Here is a 19,148-nt window from a genome sequence, read left to right as displayed (position 1 = left end):
TGTAAGGAAATTGCTTCATTAAAATGTGCACATCTCTAATTACTACAGACTTCACTGAGACCTTATTAAAGGATTGAGATGAAAGTTTTGACTTTAATTGTGTATTTAAGTGTCAACATTAAAAACTTTACTGTCCATTTTATTGTTAGACTTATACTTGACTGTTGAGGTATACTAATTTCAACAAACATGAGCCCTTGTATAAGATTTGTTCAACATTATGCACAGTGCTAAATATACTGTCTACATTCTAGCTGGTCAGATGCATTCAAAAGCCATTTGAAAAGGCTGGCAAAACTTAAGGTTTGGAGGTCAGATGACTTGTGTGCCAAGTCATGTAGCACAAGCAGAGTGGTGAAAGGAATTAGGCACTTTTTTTCTTGGGCTTTTGCTGACTCTTGATGTAATGGTGATAAGTTGGTGCTCCCACTTCAGATGAAATGAATTTGCTAACTTGACAAACCTTTTCTGTAAGATCTGCAACATAATTGTAAAATCTTCCTGGAAGGGAGAATCAATACATACATCCCAAGTCTTGCTTTCAAGTGAGGGACAAAGCATTTATGGTGCACTTCAAAATAGGGAATCCATGTTCCTCTTGTTTCTATCTTAGGGATATGCCCCACAAATCAGCAAGTCTTTGTTCATTCAGATATCTATTCAATCCTCTGGTCAGAACAGTTTTTATTATGAGCATTTAGCAAGAAACAATGCATGGCCTATTACTGAGAGGGAGAGGTATGAGTTGATGAGCAGATGATTCTCCAATTTCAATTCTTGGTGCAACTCTGAGGTCAGTTAGGTAAAAACAATATGAAGGGCTTTTGCCCGAAATGTCGATTTTGCTGCTCGTCGGATGCTGCCTGAATTGTTGTGCTCTTCCAGCACCACTGATCCAGAATCTGAGGTCAGTTGTCTATGCAGTCGGTGAAAGTTGACAGAGTCCAAGTAATTCAGGGGCTTTTTGGATGATATGCCTTAAGAAACACAGTGCAATTATATGTCCAGTTAACAGAACTCTTTTTTTTTTTAGCTGGGCGGCACGGTGGCACAGTGGTTAGCACTGCTGCCTCACAGTGCCAGAGACCTGGGTTCAATTCCCGCCTCAGGCGACTGACTGTGTGGAGTTTGCACATTCTCCCTGTGTCTGTGTGGGTTTCCTCCGGGTGGTCCGGTTCCCTCCCACAGTCCAAAGATGTGCAGGTCAGGTGAATTGGCTATGCTAAATTGCCCATAGTGTTAGGTAAGGGGTAAATGTAGGGGTATGGGTGGGTTGTGCTTCGGTGGGGCGGTGTGGACTTGTTGGGCCGAAGGTCCTGTTTCCACGCTGTAAGTAATCTAATCTTTAAAAAAAAACTTTATTGAACTCGCTGTTGTGATCTTGAGTTCCTTTTGTAATAATGGTTATTGTTTGTCAAGATTCAGAGATGCCACTGTTGGACTGGAGTGTACAAAAGTTTAAAAATCTCACACCACCAGGTTATAGTCCAACAGGTTTATTTGGAAGCACTAGCTTTCGCTGTACTCCAACCACCTGATGAAGGAGCAGCACTCCGAAAGCTAGTATTTCCAAATAAACCTGTCGGACTGTAACCTGGTGTTGTGATTTTTTTTAACATTTTGTCAAAGTCAGCCTGGAGTGTAATATATACTGCCATCTACTGGAGTGGGAGCATATCTCCCTCAGTGATGAGCAACTTAAAATACCTTGTAAATTTCAACTTGCTCCTTTACAAACTGTGCAGGAGGTGAAGAATTGCAGAAAAATAGCTACTATTCATGGATTAGCCTTTGGTCAAGCTAAATTGCAGTGCATTATGTTGATATATAACCATCAAACTGCAAAATCAAACCTATAAGCTACAATCTACTTTGCATCACCAGTTATGTTTCTGTTATGTGATGTTTTCTATTTTCTAAAGAAAATAAAGAGCAGCTTTAACAGCAAATATTCCTATTTTTTTCGATCATAGTCATTTTTTGAAGGTTTCTCTGATCAGTCTGTTATGTCTGCAAGTGGGATCTTTGAAGAAGCTGGTTTTGTTAAATCTAACAGCTTGAGCCAGCTAGTTTTTATGCAGTTCAGATTACACTAATTAAAAAATTAATTTTGGTTTACCTTGGTTCAGAGTTGAGACGTAACCTGGTGTTTGTGGTCAGCAACGAAACAATGGCATTTTCCATAACTGACCATGAAGTCAACATCCCAGACTTGGCAATCTCTTTAACGGTAATCTGGTCTTTATTACCATCCAATGGTAATATGACAACAGTCTTTTCTTTGGGGCGGGGGGGGGGCTCCTCAATAGGCAGCTGGCTTGATCTTTTCAGTCTATTAGGGGTTTCTCTTGCAGTTTAACAAGAACCAAAGTAAAATAATTTTAACATTTATTTTAGAAGGTACTTGAGTAAGAGTGAAGGTAGGATATAAAGATGGACTTTTTCTCCTGAAATGAATTTAAATCTAAATTTAACAGTACTTCACAATCGCTTTCCATGGCTAGTTTTATTCCTCAAACTTCAGTTGTTTAAAACCCATTTACATCTGGTTGATTGAACAAAGGGTAAGAGCAGGCAAGCTGTGGTTCTTGAAGAGTCTCTGACCTTAATATTTTCCTCCTCTCAGATGCTGCCAGATCTGCTGAGTTTCTCCCGCACTACTGTTTGTTGAAGCTGTAATTCTTGCTGATTTTATTAGTTTGGAATGCAGGGCTTACAGACTTGCATATGTTACAACCTTATGTGACCGGGTGAGAGATAATGATTGCTTTTCCTTCAGTCCAACAAAATCTGGGCCCATGTGCAGAAAGCAGTCTTGTTGCTTGAATTTGCACACTCATCTGAAAGCAATTTTCCAGAGAAATGCTGGTACAGTTCTCATGTCACTGGACTCACTGCACAGGGGATCAAGCCGTAGCTAGTGAAATTTAAAATCAGTTAAAATCTGAAATTGAAAGCTAGTCTTAGTTTCACAGATGATAGGGGTAGTCATGGGCACATGTATGGGTCCCATCTTTGCCTGTCTCTTTGTCGGCTAAGTAGAAAGCAGATATGGGCGGCACGGTGGCACAGTGGTTAGCACTGCTGCCTCACAGCGTCAGAGACCCGGGTTCAATTCCCGCCTCAGGCGACTGACTGTGTGGAGTTTGCACATTCTCCCCGTGTCTGCGTGGGTTTCCTCCGGGTGCTCTGGTTTCCTCCCACAATCCAAAAGATGTGCAGGTCAGGTGAATTGGCCATGCTAAATTGCCCATAATGTTAGGTAAGGGGTAAATGTAGGGGTAGGGGTATGGGTGGGTTGCGCTTCGGTGGGGCGGTGTGGACTTGTTGGGCCGAAAGGCCTGTTTCCACACTGTAAGTAATCTAAACAGTCCATCTTCCGCAGCTACACCGGCACCACTCTTTTTCCCCCCCCCGCCTTTTCCTCCGCTACATTGACTGCATCAGCGCCACCTTGTGCTCCCACAAGGAGGTTGAGCAGTTCATCAATTTCACCAACACTTTCCACCTCGACTTTAAATTCACATAGACCATCTCAGACACCCCTCTCCCCTTCCTGGACCTCTCCATCTCCATCAATGACGACTGACTCAACACTGACATTTTTTACAAACTCACCTACTCCCACAGCTACCTGGATTACATCACCTCCCATAAAAATGCTATTCCAAATTTCTCTGTCTCCACCGCATCTGCTCCCAGGAGGACCAGTTCCACCACAGAACACATCAGATGGCCTCTTTCTTTAAAGTCTGTAATTTCCCCTCCCATGTGGTTGAAGATGCCATCTGATGCATCTCATCCGCATCCTGCCCTCAACCCCCACCTCTCTAAATGCAACAAGGGCAGAACCCCCCCCCCCGGTCCTCACTTTCCATCCTACCAACCTCCACATCATCCGACATTTCTGTCACCTACTAACGGGCCCCACCACCAGGGATGTATTTCCTTCTCCACCCCTATCTGCTTTCTGCAAAGACCGTTCCCTCTGTGACTACCTGGTCAGGCCCCCCCCCCCCAAAAACCTACCCTCTCCTGGCACCTTCCCCTGCCACCCCAGGAGTTGTAGAACTTGTGCCCACATCTCCCCCTTTACCTCCATCCAAGGCCCCAAAGGAGCCTTCCACATCCATCAAAGTTTCACCTGCACTTCCACAAATGCCATTTATTGCATCCGTTGCTCCCAGTGCAGTCTCTTTTACATTTGGGAGACTGGACGCCTTCTCAGTGCTTCAGGGAACATCTTCGGGACACCAACACGAATCAACCCATAGCCAAACATTTCGACTCCCCCTCCCACTCAGCCGAAGACATGCAGGTCCTGGGCCGCCATCACCACCACTCCCTCACCACCGATGTCTGGAGGAAGAAAGCCTCCTCTTCCGCCTTGGAACCCTTCAACTCCAGGGCATCAATGTGGACTTCACTCGTTTCCTCATTTCCCCTCCCCCGACCTTTTAATCCAGTTCCAAACTTTCAGCTCAGGACAGGTCATAAGGATGGTGCTAACTATCTTCCTTTCTTCCTATCCGCTCCACCCTCCCCTCGCTGGCCTATCACCTTTACCCGTTCCTCCATCCACCTATTGCACACTCAGCTACCTTCTCCCCTCCCCTCCCTCCCTCCCTCCCATTCATCTCTCCACCCCCAAGGCTTCCAGCCTCATTCCTGATGAAGGGCTCTTGACTGAAATGTCAATTTTCCTGTTCCTTGGATGCTGCCTGACCTGCTGTGCTTTTTTAGCAACACTAATCTTGCCTTTGATGATCATGAACCTGTTATCAATTGTCTCAATTTCCTCTTTTGTTAGGGATCTGGAGATACATGGAAGCTAATGTGATTGAATCCTAACTTTCCCTGAGAGCCCAGCAAACCATTCTATTCAAGGACAACTGGAGAAGGGAAACAAATGCTGGCCTCATCAGCAATAATATCGTCCCACAGAAGAATAAAACGAAAGGCAGTCAGGGAGGAAAGTAAAATTTATGGCAATATCAGACATTGTTGAAATGCTAACTCCTATTTCTTATTGTAGTATAACCTGGTACTACTTCGACAGGAACCTAAACAAGAATAGTAATTAGTTGAATTTTGGTCATGGAAAGGACATGACCCAGTCTTTCACTGTTTAGAATCTATCTTGCAACTTCAATGAATTTTTAAAATTTCGTCAGGGGATGTTGACATTATTGGCTGGGCCAGCTTTTATTGACCATTTCTAGTCTCTGGAGGACAAACCTGTATATGGTAATATATCTGCTGCTCCTGACTTTCTGGAAAGCAGCGGTCATGGATTTGGAAGGTATTGTGTAAAGTTCTCAGGTGAATTTCTACGTTGCAACTTGTAGATAGTATTGAAGATCAGTGATGAAGGAACTAAATATTTGTGATTGTGGTGGTTAACAGGCTTCTTAGCCCTAGATGGTGTCCTTCATTGTTGTTGTAGCTGCAGTTATCCAGGCAAGTCAAGAACATTCCATCACGTTCCTGTCTTGTAGCTGGATGGGCTTTGGGGAGTTGGGTGGTGAATTACTTATTACAGGATTCCTAGCCTCTGTCCTGCTATTATTGCTACTACATTTATGATTTCCAGTTCAGTTTCTGACCCATGGTAGTGCCATGAATGTTGATAGTGGGCAATTCAGTGATTGTAACATAATTATTTAATGTCAAAAGATGATTGGCCATCTCCAAACAGAATCTAATGTACGTCATTTGTTGGATGCAATTTTTTTTGTGCCACAAATGTCCTGGTCTTGTTGCATTTGGATATGGAATGTTTCATTATTCAGCACTATTTGCAACTCCAAATAATGTACAATCATCAGTGAATGTCCCTGCTTCTGAACTTATGATGGAGGGTATGTCACTGAAGCAGCTGAAGACCATTGGGTCTCCACTGTTACCTTGAGGCACTCTGGGCTCTTACGTGCAGCAATGCTGCCCTTACCTCTGGAGCATGTAGGACTTAAACCTGGCCCTCCTGCCTCAGAAGTGTGTAATCATGGAATTATAGAATTCCTACAGTGTGGAAACAGGCCATTTGGCCCAAGGAATCCACACTGACTCTGCAGAGTAAACCATCCAGACACATTCCCCAACAACTTTACATTTTCCCTGAATAATACCTCTAACCCACACATCCCTGAACACTATGGGCAATTTTGTAAGACTAATTCATTTAACCTGCACATCTTAGGACTGTGCGAGGAAACACCCACAGACATGAGGAGAATGTGCAAACTCCACACAGACAGTCACCAGAGGCTGGAATCAAACCTGGGTCTGTGAGGCAGCAGTGCTAACCACTGAACCATCATGTTGACCTTTGATTAGAGATAATATTCAATGACTTAGGTAGACTTAATGAATTCCTGAAGCATAATAGCAACTGCTTCAATATTACTGAGAACACTTGTTCTAATTAATGTCTAGAATGCTCTGTCAGCTACATACAGATCACTATAAACAATTCTAAAAGAGCAAAATATTGAAGATCCCTACTGCCTTTTCTATATAAGAACACTAATTGAGGAAGATAACTGGCAGGGATATCCTTGAGCTGAGGCAATTGTCCTCCAACAGCCACAACCACAGTGATAGGATTTCTTCTTTTGGAGAGTCTTCATTTCTTAAACCACCAAATGCAATTTTCTGCTGTGGACAAAGTTTGATTTTTCATTATTCACTACAACTCAACTTCCCTTATCTTTACACGATTTCATTATTCCAGTATTTCAAGTCTAATCTCTTATCTGTATGTAGACAATTTTAGCGATAGCATAAATTGTCCTGGAGATAAACCAAATAGATATTGGATTAAATTTTCACTTTTCTTCCCACATAAACTTGGGTTATTCCCCTTTCAAGATAGTACAATTCCCTGCAGCTGCAATATCACCCTACTCAATTGAACCTTGGCAGTGAATGTTAGACTGCATGGGTGGCAAATCTGCATTGGAGCTGAATCGAACTACCTCATCTGCTGTCCATACATATTTGTATATTGTGAGCTTTGCTGGCTTGGCATCTGTGTGTACTAACCTTATCAAGGCAAAACATAACTAACTATGGTGCAGACCTTATTTAAGTGGGTGCCTATACTGCTAGAGTCACCTCATGCTACAATCAACCCCTCTATTCTGACACTCAAATCTCTTGACCTGCACTCTGTTTGAAAGCTACGATCTGGTTGGCTTGCATCAAAGACCGTTCTAGCTTCAAGAATTAAGATGGATTCCTAAAACTTTTACTTGTCAGCTTGGTATAGATTCCCTCGTGCCACCCACTCCCAAAAAAAGAAAACCGTGAGGTTAAGAAAGGGACTGATCAGTAAGCGATTAGAAACCTTCCTCGAGTAGTGTTCTTTTGATGCTGAGAAGGTAGCACGGCTCTGCAATATCTTGCTGTTTTTGATTGTTTGTAGAGATCACTATGCAGCTAATAGAGCATTGTTTTCATTAATTGGAACCACAGTGTTTTCAGTAATACTGAAGCAGTCCATTTCATGCTACAAGAATTAAGTCTGTTAAGCCATTGAGTAATATTCTTCCCCCCCCCCCCCCCAACCAACCAACCAACCAACCAACCAACCAACCAGCTTCTTCTCCAACCTTCTCAGCATCAGGACTTGGAAATTATCACCATTGGTTCACCTGCTGGGTCAATATCCTGAAATTCCTTCTCTAATGGCATTGTGGGTGAACCCACAGCAGGTGAACAATAATGGTTCAAGAAGGCATCTGGGGATGGACAATAAATGCTGGCCAACCCGTGATACCCACATTCCACAATAAGTAAACATTTTAAAGGAGAATAAATGGGTCACGTTTCAGATAAACTCTTAAATCCTAGCTTTTCATCAATTTGTGTTTCCATTTTATTATCGAGAACATAATGTGAAATGAAACCAGATCTTTCAAACTTTATCTCAAAGAGCCTGCTCCTATTCTGCCTCCTCCATTGGTCTTGCTGTTTGTTTCTCAAAAGAATCTTGCTGGCAATCTTTTCAGCAGGTTAGGTGAAAAGGAAATAGTGTGTTATGGTTGTAAGTCAACCTACTCCTGCTCATTGTAGACAAAGATTTTGAGAAACACTTTTTCCTGGCTATAGAATCTCCTCTTCTGGTAGAAGAGGGGAAAACCTGAACTGGACAAATAAAAAATTAGAGTTGTTCAGCCCCTTAAATCGAGTTTGGAAAATGTGCCTTTGTAAAAACTAGACTTAGCTTAACCCACTACTGTTAAGAACACAGGTGCTGACAAGACCAGGTACCTCCACAGTACTAGAGAAGGAAGAAATCCAGGTTAAAGTGAATTTGGAGTTTTATGTAACCCCTGCTCCTCAAACTTGTTTCTGTCTTGCTCTGCTTGCTGGATCACCATTAATAGTTCCACAAGGCAACTTCAAGAAGGCAGCTCACTGCCACCAATTTGGGGAATTTGCTGAGGGAGGGGGTAATCATGAAGCTTTGGGCCTCTCTTCCCCGAAAGGTATCATACTTTTTTTTTGACAAAGAGGTGGATCGATTCCTGACAGGATTAATTTTCGTAGAATCCCTGCAGCGTAGAAACAGGCCCTTCGGCCCAGCAAGTCCACACTGACCCTCCGCAGACCCACTCCCCTTCCCTATTACTCTACATTTACCCTGAAGACTGTAGGCAATTGAACATGGGTAAGCCAGAAATGTGGAGTTGAGGTCAGGTATAATCTTATTGAATGGCAGAGCTGGGCTCCAGGTGGTGGAGTGAGAAGGGGGAAAGCTTCCCTCCGTTACTCCCTGATTCTACATGTGCCAGATATCCAGCAGCTGCAGCACCTCGGTGTGATTTTGAAAATGGCTGGGCCCCGGGCTTTTTTGGGGCGGCCAGGGACGCCGTAGCTGTGACGTCGGCGCGCCGCGCATAAGGCGCTGGCCCTTTGACCTTTGGCTGCGAGCAGCAATGGCGGACGGCGAGGTGTCCAAGTGCTGCAGAAACCGGGGCGGAGTCCAGCGGGTCGAGAGCAAGCTCCGGGCAAGCGTCGAGAAGGGCGATTACTATGAGGCGCACCAGATGTACCGGACGCTTTTCTTCCGGTGAGTTTGACTGTGTAGAGAGTGGGAGGAACGTGTCCGGGTTAGGGAGAGACAGGCGGGGAGCGCGGCTCTGCCGGGTGAATCCGCCGTTCTCCTCCTCCTGCCTGATCCGTCTCCTCGAGCCTCGGCACCTTCCAGATCCTTCTCTCTCCGCGGACCCCGCACAACCGAACCTGTCGACCCACCCATTCCCCGGCCTCTGCCCCCGTTGATTGGTCGTTGCCGCAGATCGGCCATTGTGATGTGAGCTGCCTGATTGGTCAGCTCTCCTGTCAATCAAGGGATTGACAGCATGCTGAGTTGATGCGCAGACTTGGGAGGAATTTGTGGATTTGGGATGGGGTAGGTAACACTACAATCAGAAGAGGTTAACTAGCAATATAGTGCAATGCAAAAACAGCTCATAATAGGACGAATAACGGAACAAAAGATTAGTCGAGAAGATGTATTAGTGGAAAAACCAATCATCACACACAACTAGAATATGCTGTGAATTCTGGAAATAAAAAGAGAAAATGCTGCAAATACTCCTATCAGGTCCATCCAAGGAGATAAAAAGTAAACTTTGACAACCTTGCATTAGAACAGTAAAAGTTTAGAAATATTATGTGTTTTAGCTAAGCACAGCAAGAGTGATAAAGTAATAAAAGGATGCAGATGGAATGACTAAAGGCAGAAAATCTAGTTCAGTGGAGGTGTAAATTGGCATGGCAACTTAATCACCAGTAACTATACAAAAGCAAAGTAATATCGATTCTGAAAACTCAAAATGAGAACAGGAAATTTTGCAAATACTGAACTGGTCATGCAGCACTCATAGAAAAGAGAAGGATGTTAGTATACTTGTTGACCTTTTACCAGAACATTGTTCATTCGGAATAGTTCACAGGCCTGTATTGTTAATTCCATTCCTCTCTCCACTCATATTGTCTGACCTGTTGAATATTTCCAGCATTTGTTTTACTGATGTCACCATCACCATTATCCAAAATCAAAATGGAGTCTGAGTTTGTGATGTGAAATTATTAAACTTGGTGTTGACTCCAAAGAGTTACAAATAAAGTGTCAAATTGGAAGGTGAGCTGTCATTCTCAAGCTTGAGTTGACTTCTATTGGAAAAATATCAGAGGCCAAGGACACATCTGTCAGAGTGTAAGTGGCTGAAGAACTAACAACATGACTGGAAGCTTGGTGATCACATTTGTGAACTGAATGATGATGTTCTGCAAAGTGGTCCCACCCAATGTAGAGGGAACTACATTATGTGCAGCTAATATATATTAAATTGAAGGAAATAAGAAAATTGCTATTTTAACAGGTGTTGGAATCTAGACAATGAGAAGGTAAAAGGAAAGTTTTTGTTTTTCCTTTCCTCATATGAGTATGTGCTGTTGGAAGGAGAGGGTGTGATTCAAAAGTGGACCGGGTTGTGGTGTAGGAAGCATGCAGAAAGGTGGGTGGGCACAATGTGTGTTTGATGGTGATATCATGCTTGAGCTAGTGAAATGGAGGATGATACATTTTAATTTGAAAACTTGTGAGAAAAATTAGGTTGAGAATTCTCATGTGGTTCTGGGAGATCAAATGAGAACAGAAGTTTGAGAAACTTAAAGAGTTACAGTTGAGAAACCTGCCAAACTAATTGGAGAGGAATCCTCTGGTAAAGGGCCATAAATTATCAATGGCAATACTGAGCGAATTTAATGAAGAATTCGAGAGAATGGAATAAAGACTTCGATGGGAAGAGACTGGACAATGGATGGAAAAATAAAGTTGCATTCGGAAGAGATCAGTTCCACAAAGCAAAGAGAGGTGGGAAGAATGGATCTACCAAAACAGTTGTGTTTGTGAATGAGGAATGAAGGTAGATATGGCAATTTGGTTTGGAGATTCAAGATGGCAGCAGTCTGAACAGTCTGCTGTGTTGGGCTCTGTGCCAGGTAAGGTGGGCTTCTACTCCCCACCCAATTAGTCAGCCCTGAGAAAAGTTTGCAGCATAAAGCAGGTAGAGCACCTAGAGCCCCTTTAGATTAGGACTTGGAAGATCTGGAGCTGATACGAAGACATCTAAGGAAAAGGCAGCAGAAAGGACACTCCCCATCTATGTCAGGCATACCTGCAGCTGTTACCTCAACTCCCATGGCGGCGCCCTTGAGTTCAGTGGAGCAATAGAATTTACTAATGGAGTTTGCAAAACTCCGTGAAAAAAATCAAGGGAGCACTGGAACCAATTACTGTCATGCTGACAAAGCACGAGCAGGAGATCCGGGCCTTGGATCAATGTGTGGAGGCGGTGGAACAAAGGACGGCAGCCTCTGAGGCTGTAACGAAGAGTTCTGAAGGGTGGGTTCGAACCTTGGAAGGTCATGTTCCTAGAGGGCCCAAACAAGTAGACGACCTCAAAAATAGAGGTCGGAGAAAAAGAACTACAGATCTTGGGCTTACATGAGCATGAAGGCCTCCCTGATTTCCTTGAGAGGTGGCTTCCAGAGTTGCTGGGCCTGGAGATTGAGATGGGTCGGGTGAGTATGGAGCGGGCCGGCTCAGTGCCCCTGCCTGGTTCTAGTACAACTCCAGCATTACAAGGAAAAGCATTTAATAATAGAAACAGCCAGAAGACTGGGGAAGAGATCCACAGGCTTTGGCTTATAAAGGTTTGAAAATAAGTGATGTTTTTTCATGACTTTTCTGTGGTCATAGTTAAGACACCTTTGATGATGTAAAGAAAGAAAATTGAGATTTAAACATTCAATACTCTCTGAGGTACCCGCCAGTGCTACCTTTCAATTATGAGGTTACTGTCTACAACTTCAACTCGGCAGAAAAAGTAAAAGAATTTTTGAACTCGCTGAAATGGTAAACTTCAGTCAAGGAGGAAAAGAGGCGTACAGACAATGGTGTAATATAACTTTCTTTGTATCTTCTCTCTTTGTTGTTCCCCCTTTTGAGGCTCGGGCTTTATAGGCTTAGTATTGCTTTGCGGTAAAATCCAGTATGTTTTATATTATATCTGTTTGGAGGTTATTAGTTATGCTATTGTTCTGTTTTAGAGTCATAAAGATGTACGGTATGGAAACAGACTTTTTGGTCCAATCTGTCCATGCCGACCACATATCCCAACCCAATCTAGTCCCCCATGCCAGCACCCGGTCCGTATCCCTCCAAACCTTTCCTATTCATATATACCCATCCAAATGCCTCTTAAATGTTGCAATTGTACCTGCCTCCACCACTTCCTCTGGCAGCTCATTCCATACACGTACCACCCTCTGCATGAAAAAGTTACCCCGTAAGTCTCTTTTATATCTTTCTCCTCTCACCGTAAACCTATGCCCTCTAGTTCTGGACTCCCCGACCCCAGGGAAATGACTTTGCCTATTTACCCGATCCATGCCTCTCATAATTTTGTAAATCTCTGTAAGGTCACCCCTCAGCCACCGACGCTCCAGGGAAAACAGTCCCAACCTGTTCAGCCTCTCCCTATAGCTCAAATCCTCCGACCCTGGCAACTTCCTTGTAAATCTTTTCTGAACCCTTTCAAGTTTCACAACATCTTTCCGATAGGAAGGAGACCAGAAATGCATGCGATATTCCAACAGTGGCCTAACCAATGTCCTGTACAGCCGCAATGTGATCTCCCAACTCCTGTACTCCATATTCTGGCCAATAAAGGAAAACATACCAAACGCCGCCTTCACTATCCTATCTACCTGCGACTCCACTTTGAAGGAGCTATGAACCTGCACTCCAAGGTCTCTTTGTTCAGCAACACTCCCTCGGACCTTACCATTAAGTGTATAAGTCCTGCTAAGATTTGCTTTCCCAAAATGCAGCACCTCGCGTTTATCTGAATTAAATTCCATCTGCCACTTCTCAGCCATTTGGCCCATCTGGTCAAGATCCTGTTGTAATCTGAGGTATCCCTCTTTGCTGTCCACTACACCTCCAATTTTGGTGTCATCTGCAAACTTACAAACTGTACCTCTTATGCTCGCATCCAAATCATTTATGTAAATGACAAGAAAATAGAGGACCCAGCACCAATCCTTGTGGCACTCCACTGGTCACAGGCCTCCAGTCTGAAAAACAGACTCCACCACCACCACCACCACCCTCTGCCAGTTCTGTATCCAAATGGTTAGCTCTCCCTGTATTCCATGAGATCTAACTTTGTTGGGTGAGGGGTGGTTACTTCTTTGATGTAAAGATGTGTGGGACTGAGATTGGGAAGTGGACATCCATTGATAATTTGTAGGAGTGTAAATACAGAGGAACAAGATGGGTGGGCACAAATTCGTTTGGATAATTGATTATTTGGTTAATTGATTTCCTCTGGGGCGCGGTGTTTTCTGTGAAGTCTGCTCCACGTTCAGGAGACTACGCAGCAGCACGCCGCGCATTGGCCCCTGTCCAACCCCCAACTGCCCCCAACCCTGTCTGCTCCCATCCCGTTTGCCCCCACCCTGACCAGACCAAACTCCCCCCCCCCCCCCCCCCCACCAAAGCCGCCAGGGCAGCCAGACTGTTCACCAACAGTAAGCCTGCATCTGCCTTTTTGGGGTAAGTCTCCAAATAGCACACACACATGCTCACAAGTTTTTACTGCAACTTTTTGACAGGTTCCACCTCTGCCCTGTGCAGGACAATGTTGGAGAGATTATCTGGGGAAGGAGGGGTGAACCCTAAACCTCATGTAGAACTCCATGGAAAGTGTAGGGCGAGAGAGAGAGAGAGAGGGCAGGGGATCAGTGTATTGGAGATGATGACTGGACTGTCCAGGACTCATTTCAGTGAGTTGAGTTAGTATTTAATCATAGTACGTGTAAACAAAACACCAGCTTTTTGACGTACTGTTTCTATCGGGACTTTGAGATCCCATTCGGATAATTGATATTCGAGGTTCCTCTGAAATATGTTTTTTTTTCCCTTGGGTTTGGGGCGTGGCCTTAACTGGAAGGTGTTAGGATGGTTGTGAGGTTAGGAGTGAATGGGCAAGGACCGGGGAATCTCTGGGAATTTGTAGTTTTTGTGTTTATTTGTTTAAGTTAGGAGTAGAGTTTTTTTTTAGTTTTAGTAGTTTTGGTAGTGTTGGTAGGAATAGTCTTTAGATTTGATAAAGTCTGTTTTTTTCTCCACTCGTTGCACACTGAATGGCTTCTTCCTCTCGGGACCGTGGGCTGTCATGTGCAGTCATGGCTAGCGATCTGTTCGGGTGGTGCGCCTAGAATATGAAGAGGAGTCATTCCCCCCATTAAAAGGAAAAAGGTGCTCTCAAATCTTAGGAAAGAAAAGGTTGACATAGCTCTGTTGCAAAAGACACATTTGACAGATGGGGAACATCTGAAGTTACAGCAGAGGGGATACGATAGCATATTCTTTTTCTCCTTTAACTCCAAAAGCAGAGGAGTGGCCATGCTGGTACGACAGAACCTCCCAGTTCAGGTGTCAGATCAAATCGGAGAATGGATGGTTCATCATTCTCAAGGCGCCGATACACGGAGAAGAATACGGCATCCTGAATGTTTACTTTCCCCGGCGCACTGTGTCAAGTTTTTAGTTGAAGCAGTCTCTAAATTAATGGCTCTTGGGGTGTGCCGTACGATTATAAGAGGGGACCTTTAATTCTCTCATGGACCCTGGGCTTGACAGGATGCCGAGAGGACTGTTGGGTACATCTCGGCAGTATAGACAGTTAGTGGACTTGTGTGAGGTGTCAGGGCTCGTGGATGTGTGGTGATGCCTGCACCCAAATGGGAGAGACTTTACCTTATACCCCAACCCGCACAAGTGCCACACAAGATTTGATATGTTCATTGCTCCGTCAGTTTGTTTGGACTTGTTGTTACCTCCAGAATTGGAAGCATAACTATTTCAGACCATGTGGCAGTATATTTGATGATTAAGACCAAAGGTAGTGGAGTAGGCACCTGGCACTGGCGCATGGATCTGTTTCTGTTGAAGGATGACAACTTTGTACAGTATGTTATAAGGGAGTTTAGGGCTTTTTGGGACATCAATCGGGGTATGGCCAGTAATGCATCAGTGCTCTGCGAGACCACCAAAGCATTCTTAAGGGGTATGATTATTTCATACTCGGCAATGAGGAGGAGATGGTGGGGGGAGCAGCAGCGGATGCTTGAGGCCTGGCTGATGGCAGCTGAATCGGCATGTTACACCAGACCATCTGTGGTCAAATTGCAACAGGTCACACCTCTCCAGGCTGCTCTGGATTCAGTGCTCATGCAAGAGGAATGGGGAGGGCCTCCTTTGCAAAGCAAAGTCTGTTTGAATGTGGGGATAAGCTGAGTAGCCTCGGCTTACCTGGCTAGGAAGAAAAGTGCTCTACAGTCAGGGAGAGAACCAGCTGAGTCACTCGTGAACTGAGGAAGATCAGTGCCAGATTCTGAGAGTTCTATGCAGAGGGTTGTGTGGATGGAGATGTGAAAATGGAATCCTTCTTTAAAAACTTGGAGCTCCCCGGTTTAAATGCAGATCAGGCCTCCCTTTTAAATGCACCTCTGATAGTACAGGAGGTGGTAAAGCAGCTCCAAGGTGGTAAGGCACTGAGTGAATTTTACAAGGAGTCCATGCACATGTTAATTGAACCGCTGCTGGAGATGTTTCATCATTCATATAGCCAGAACTTCTTCCGTCCTCTCTCAAGCAGGCTAATATCTCCCTTATCTTTGGGAAAGACCAGAGGACTGCACATCGTATAGACCCATCTCATTGTTGAATGTGGATTTAAAAATTCTATCAAAGATGCTTCCTCTGGGATTGGAGAAGGTGCTGCCTGTTGTTATAAAAGAGGACCAGACAGGTTTTGTCAAGGACCGCAGCTCCTCCAATAATATCAAGTGGTTGTTGAATATAGTACAAATATGTCAGCAGAGAACGATTTCTGGTTTGGTGGTCTCTCTGGAGAAAAGGCTTTTGATCGGATGGAATGGTCATATCTCTTTGCTGTTCCAGATTGTTTTGACCTGGGAGGGACCTTGGCCAGATGGGTGGCAAGAAGACCCCAAGGCAGCGGTTATCACCAATGGGATTAAATTGAGCAATTTTAGTGTGGGGAGGGCAGCCGACAAGGATGTCCCCTGTCGCCGCTTCTGTTTACCTTAGTACTTGAACCACTGGTGGAGGCTATCTGAAAAGACCCTGAAATAATGGCGCTGAAGGTGAGAGTTGGGGAACACAAAATCACGCTTTATGTGGACAATGTCCTTTCGTTTTTGGTTAACCTCAAAAAGCCCATACCCTGGCTAATACAAAATATTAAATTATTTAATACAAAATATTAAATAAATTATTTTGGGATACAAGATAAATTTCACAATTTGAAGTTATGCCTGTGAAGTGGGGGGGGTGTTTGGTCGGGGTACTGAAACTGGAGGATAGAATAGATTTTCCTTTTTAGATGGTCATAGAAAGGTATTCTCTATCTGGGAATTTTTATTACCCCTCACTTCTGGCATCTGTACGGAGCTCCCAGATTTGAGGAGATATCAAATAGGCACCCTGTTGTCATGTGCAAGGGAATGGGTGCGTATGACTCAAAGTTGATATGGCTAAATGTGGAGGCCTCGCAGGTGAAGTGTCCTCACATAAACTTGCTGTTCATGGATAAGATGAGGTTGATAGCTGAGTATTGTGAAAGTCCGATTATCATAAATATGGTAAAAGCATGGAGGATAATGTAACAGGGTGAGGGCAATTTGCTTAAGACTTCGCCATTCACCCCATTAGTGTGAGCCCCAGGTTTTAGACCAGAGTTAATAGATGTCAGCTTTAGAGGTCAGAGGGTAAAGGAATCTCCTGTCTGGGAGATCTGTTTGAGGGAGAGGTCTTGATGTCTTTTAGCCAATTAGGACAGAAATACAGAATCCCTAATAGGGATCTTTTCCGATATTTCTAGGTTAGGGATTACATACAGAAGACCACACTCTTGACCCAGCCCGACAAGTCGGATACAGAACATAGAGTGCTCCAATGCGGGGGCGCTCTCTCAATTAGTACCATATATCATCTGCAGAGAAGGAATGCCCTGGGGAATATGGAGAGACTCCATGAAATTTGAAATCAGGAGTTAGGGGAAGAAATCTCACTGGAAACATGGGAGGATAAAGGAGGGAATGTAAAGAAGATTTCAATATGCAATAAGGCACAAGTGATGCAATTGAAGATCTTCCACAGGGCCCATATGGTGCCAGAGCAAAATTTAAGAAAGGATCTTCCCCGGAATGCCCCAAATTTAAAAACAGTATTGGCACCTTACACATTGCTTTTGGTCCTGTTACAAGATTCGTGGATATTGGGGGGGCCATAGTAAATGAGCTGGAGAGGACCCTGGGCATGGAAGTTAGGGAGGATCTGGTGTCCCTCCTTGTGGGGCTACCGAATCTTCCCTCTCTGGGTGAGCACGGAAAGAGGTTAGTCAACATTCTAACGCACTGAGAGGAAGAACATTCTACTGAATTGGATAGCAGAAAAGCCTCCAGGTCTTGCAGGGTGGCACAGACTTGTGATGGAGCACGTCCCTCCGGATTACCTGACAAGTGTGGTGCACCACAGGACAGAGCAATTTTATACGACCTGACAGCCCTTTCTAAATTATATAGACATTAATCTATCGGTGGTATTTATTAGGGCCTTTATATAGTCACAAGGGCCGTATATGGTGGAATGGGGTGGAGGTGAGGCTGGCTAAATACGGGTATGAGCACTGTTGCTCCCGTGGACAGGAGCCTTGATGGAGGTGCAACAAATGGAGTAATGTAATATAGTACAATGTGTTGTAATTTGATTTAATGTTGTTTTATTTAATTTGAGTTCATGCTAATTTGGTTTAAATAAATATGAATCAACTGTATCTTAATAGTGGATAATTTATTGTTAATGTTACTGTAATAGAACATTTTAGTATGATATTCTATTTTTCTGTACTTTTGTACTTTTATAACTTTTATTTGGTTTCTGTTTTTGTAAAAAAGTGAATTTTTTATACATTAAAAAGAAGAAATGGCTATATGGGTTTGGGGAGCTATGAGATTGGAAATTTTCCTCCGCTGCTTCTATAAGAGATGGGGTCAGTAATTGTTTGATAATGGGATGATGCCCAGCACAGCAGGATTAAATATCAGAGAGCTGACATTAACCCATTGTGAGCTAGTGTCCAGGTCACAAGATGACAACTTACTAGTTGGACCAAGCCTTCTCCTGTGTTGTTTAATTCTAGGAACAACAGGCCACTCCACTGGCTACTTCTTTAATGACAACACAAAAGGAATTTAATCTCTTAAAAAGTTTAGTATTAGTTTAAGACAGAAAAGTAATTGACAATATTTCAGTCTAATGTTTGACTTATCTGTTTCAAGCTGATATTTCAAAGAAAAAAGCTGAAGTTAAGTATCCTCTGTGCTTTGAATTGAAGCTGTGGTACAATAGCAAGGGAGTTTGGTGAACCTTTGCAAAACACTGGTCTGGCTTAGACTGGAGAATTTTGTCCAGTTCGAAGTGTCATGTTTTTAAGAAACATTTGAAGACATTAGAGGGGGTACAGAAAAGATTTTCAAGACTGCTTCCAGGGCTTCAGTTACTTGCGTAGACTAGAGAAGGTCAGACAAGGTTGAGAGTTATGATCAGTTCAAGGCCATGAGGAGTCTTGGACAGATTAGATAGAAACTGTACCTGTTAGCTGAAGTGTCAATATCCAGAAGCAATCAGTAGGATTGCTTCCCCAGTGACAAAAGAAGCAAAGCAACATGAGGATTAGCTGTTTTATGCAGATCTGGAATGCACTGTCTGAGAACACGATATCAACAGATTCTATTCCGGCTTTTAAAGGAGACTTAGAATCATATCATTTTCTTTTCTGTTTAGAACATTTGTCTGTATTATAATTATGCTTTGATGTGCCTCCCACCCCGGATCTTCGGACCTCATCAATGCATCCTTTTATAGAAGTGACCTAAATTGGAGGGAACTAATATACTGGCAGGGAAATTTGCTGGAACTGCTTGGGAGGATTTAAACTAGTATGGTGAGGGGGTGGGACCCAGGGAGATAGTGAGGA

The 19,148-nt window shown here is 43.7% G+C and overlaps 1 protein-coding gene across 1 annotated transcript in view; it reads left to right on the top strand.

Moving 5' to 3' along the window:
• Positions 1-8,896: 8,896 nt before the first annotated feature.
• Positions 8,897-19,148, top strand: part of get4 (guided entry of tail-anchored proteins factor 4) — a 50,459-nt gene continuing 40,207 nt past the window's right edge. Inside the window, exon 1 of the mRNA XM_043711334.1 lies at positions 8,897-9,076. Within this exon, the coding sequence (XP_043567269.1) occupies positions 8,943-9,076 (134 nt within the window). The 5' untranslated portion in view covers positions 8,897-8,942. The remainder of the gene's footprint in view (positions 9,077-19,148) is intronic.

Source organism: Chiloscyllium plagiosum, chromosome 21 (genome assembly GCF_004010195.1).
Source record: "Chiloscyllium plagiosum isolate BGI_BamShark_2017 chromosome 21, ASM401019v2, whole genome shotgun sequence".
Lineage (NCBI taxonomy): Eukaryota > Metazoa > Chordata > Chondrichthyes > Orectolobiformes > Hemiscylliidae > Chiloscyllium > Chiloscyllium plagiosum.
Note: the sequence above shows the minus strand (reverse complement) of the source record. Positions and strands in the feature narration are given on the sequence as shown.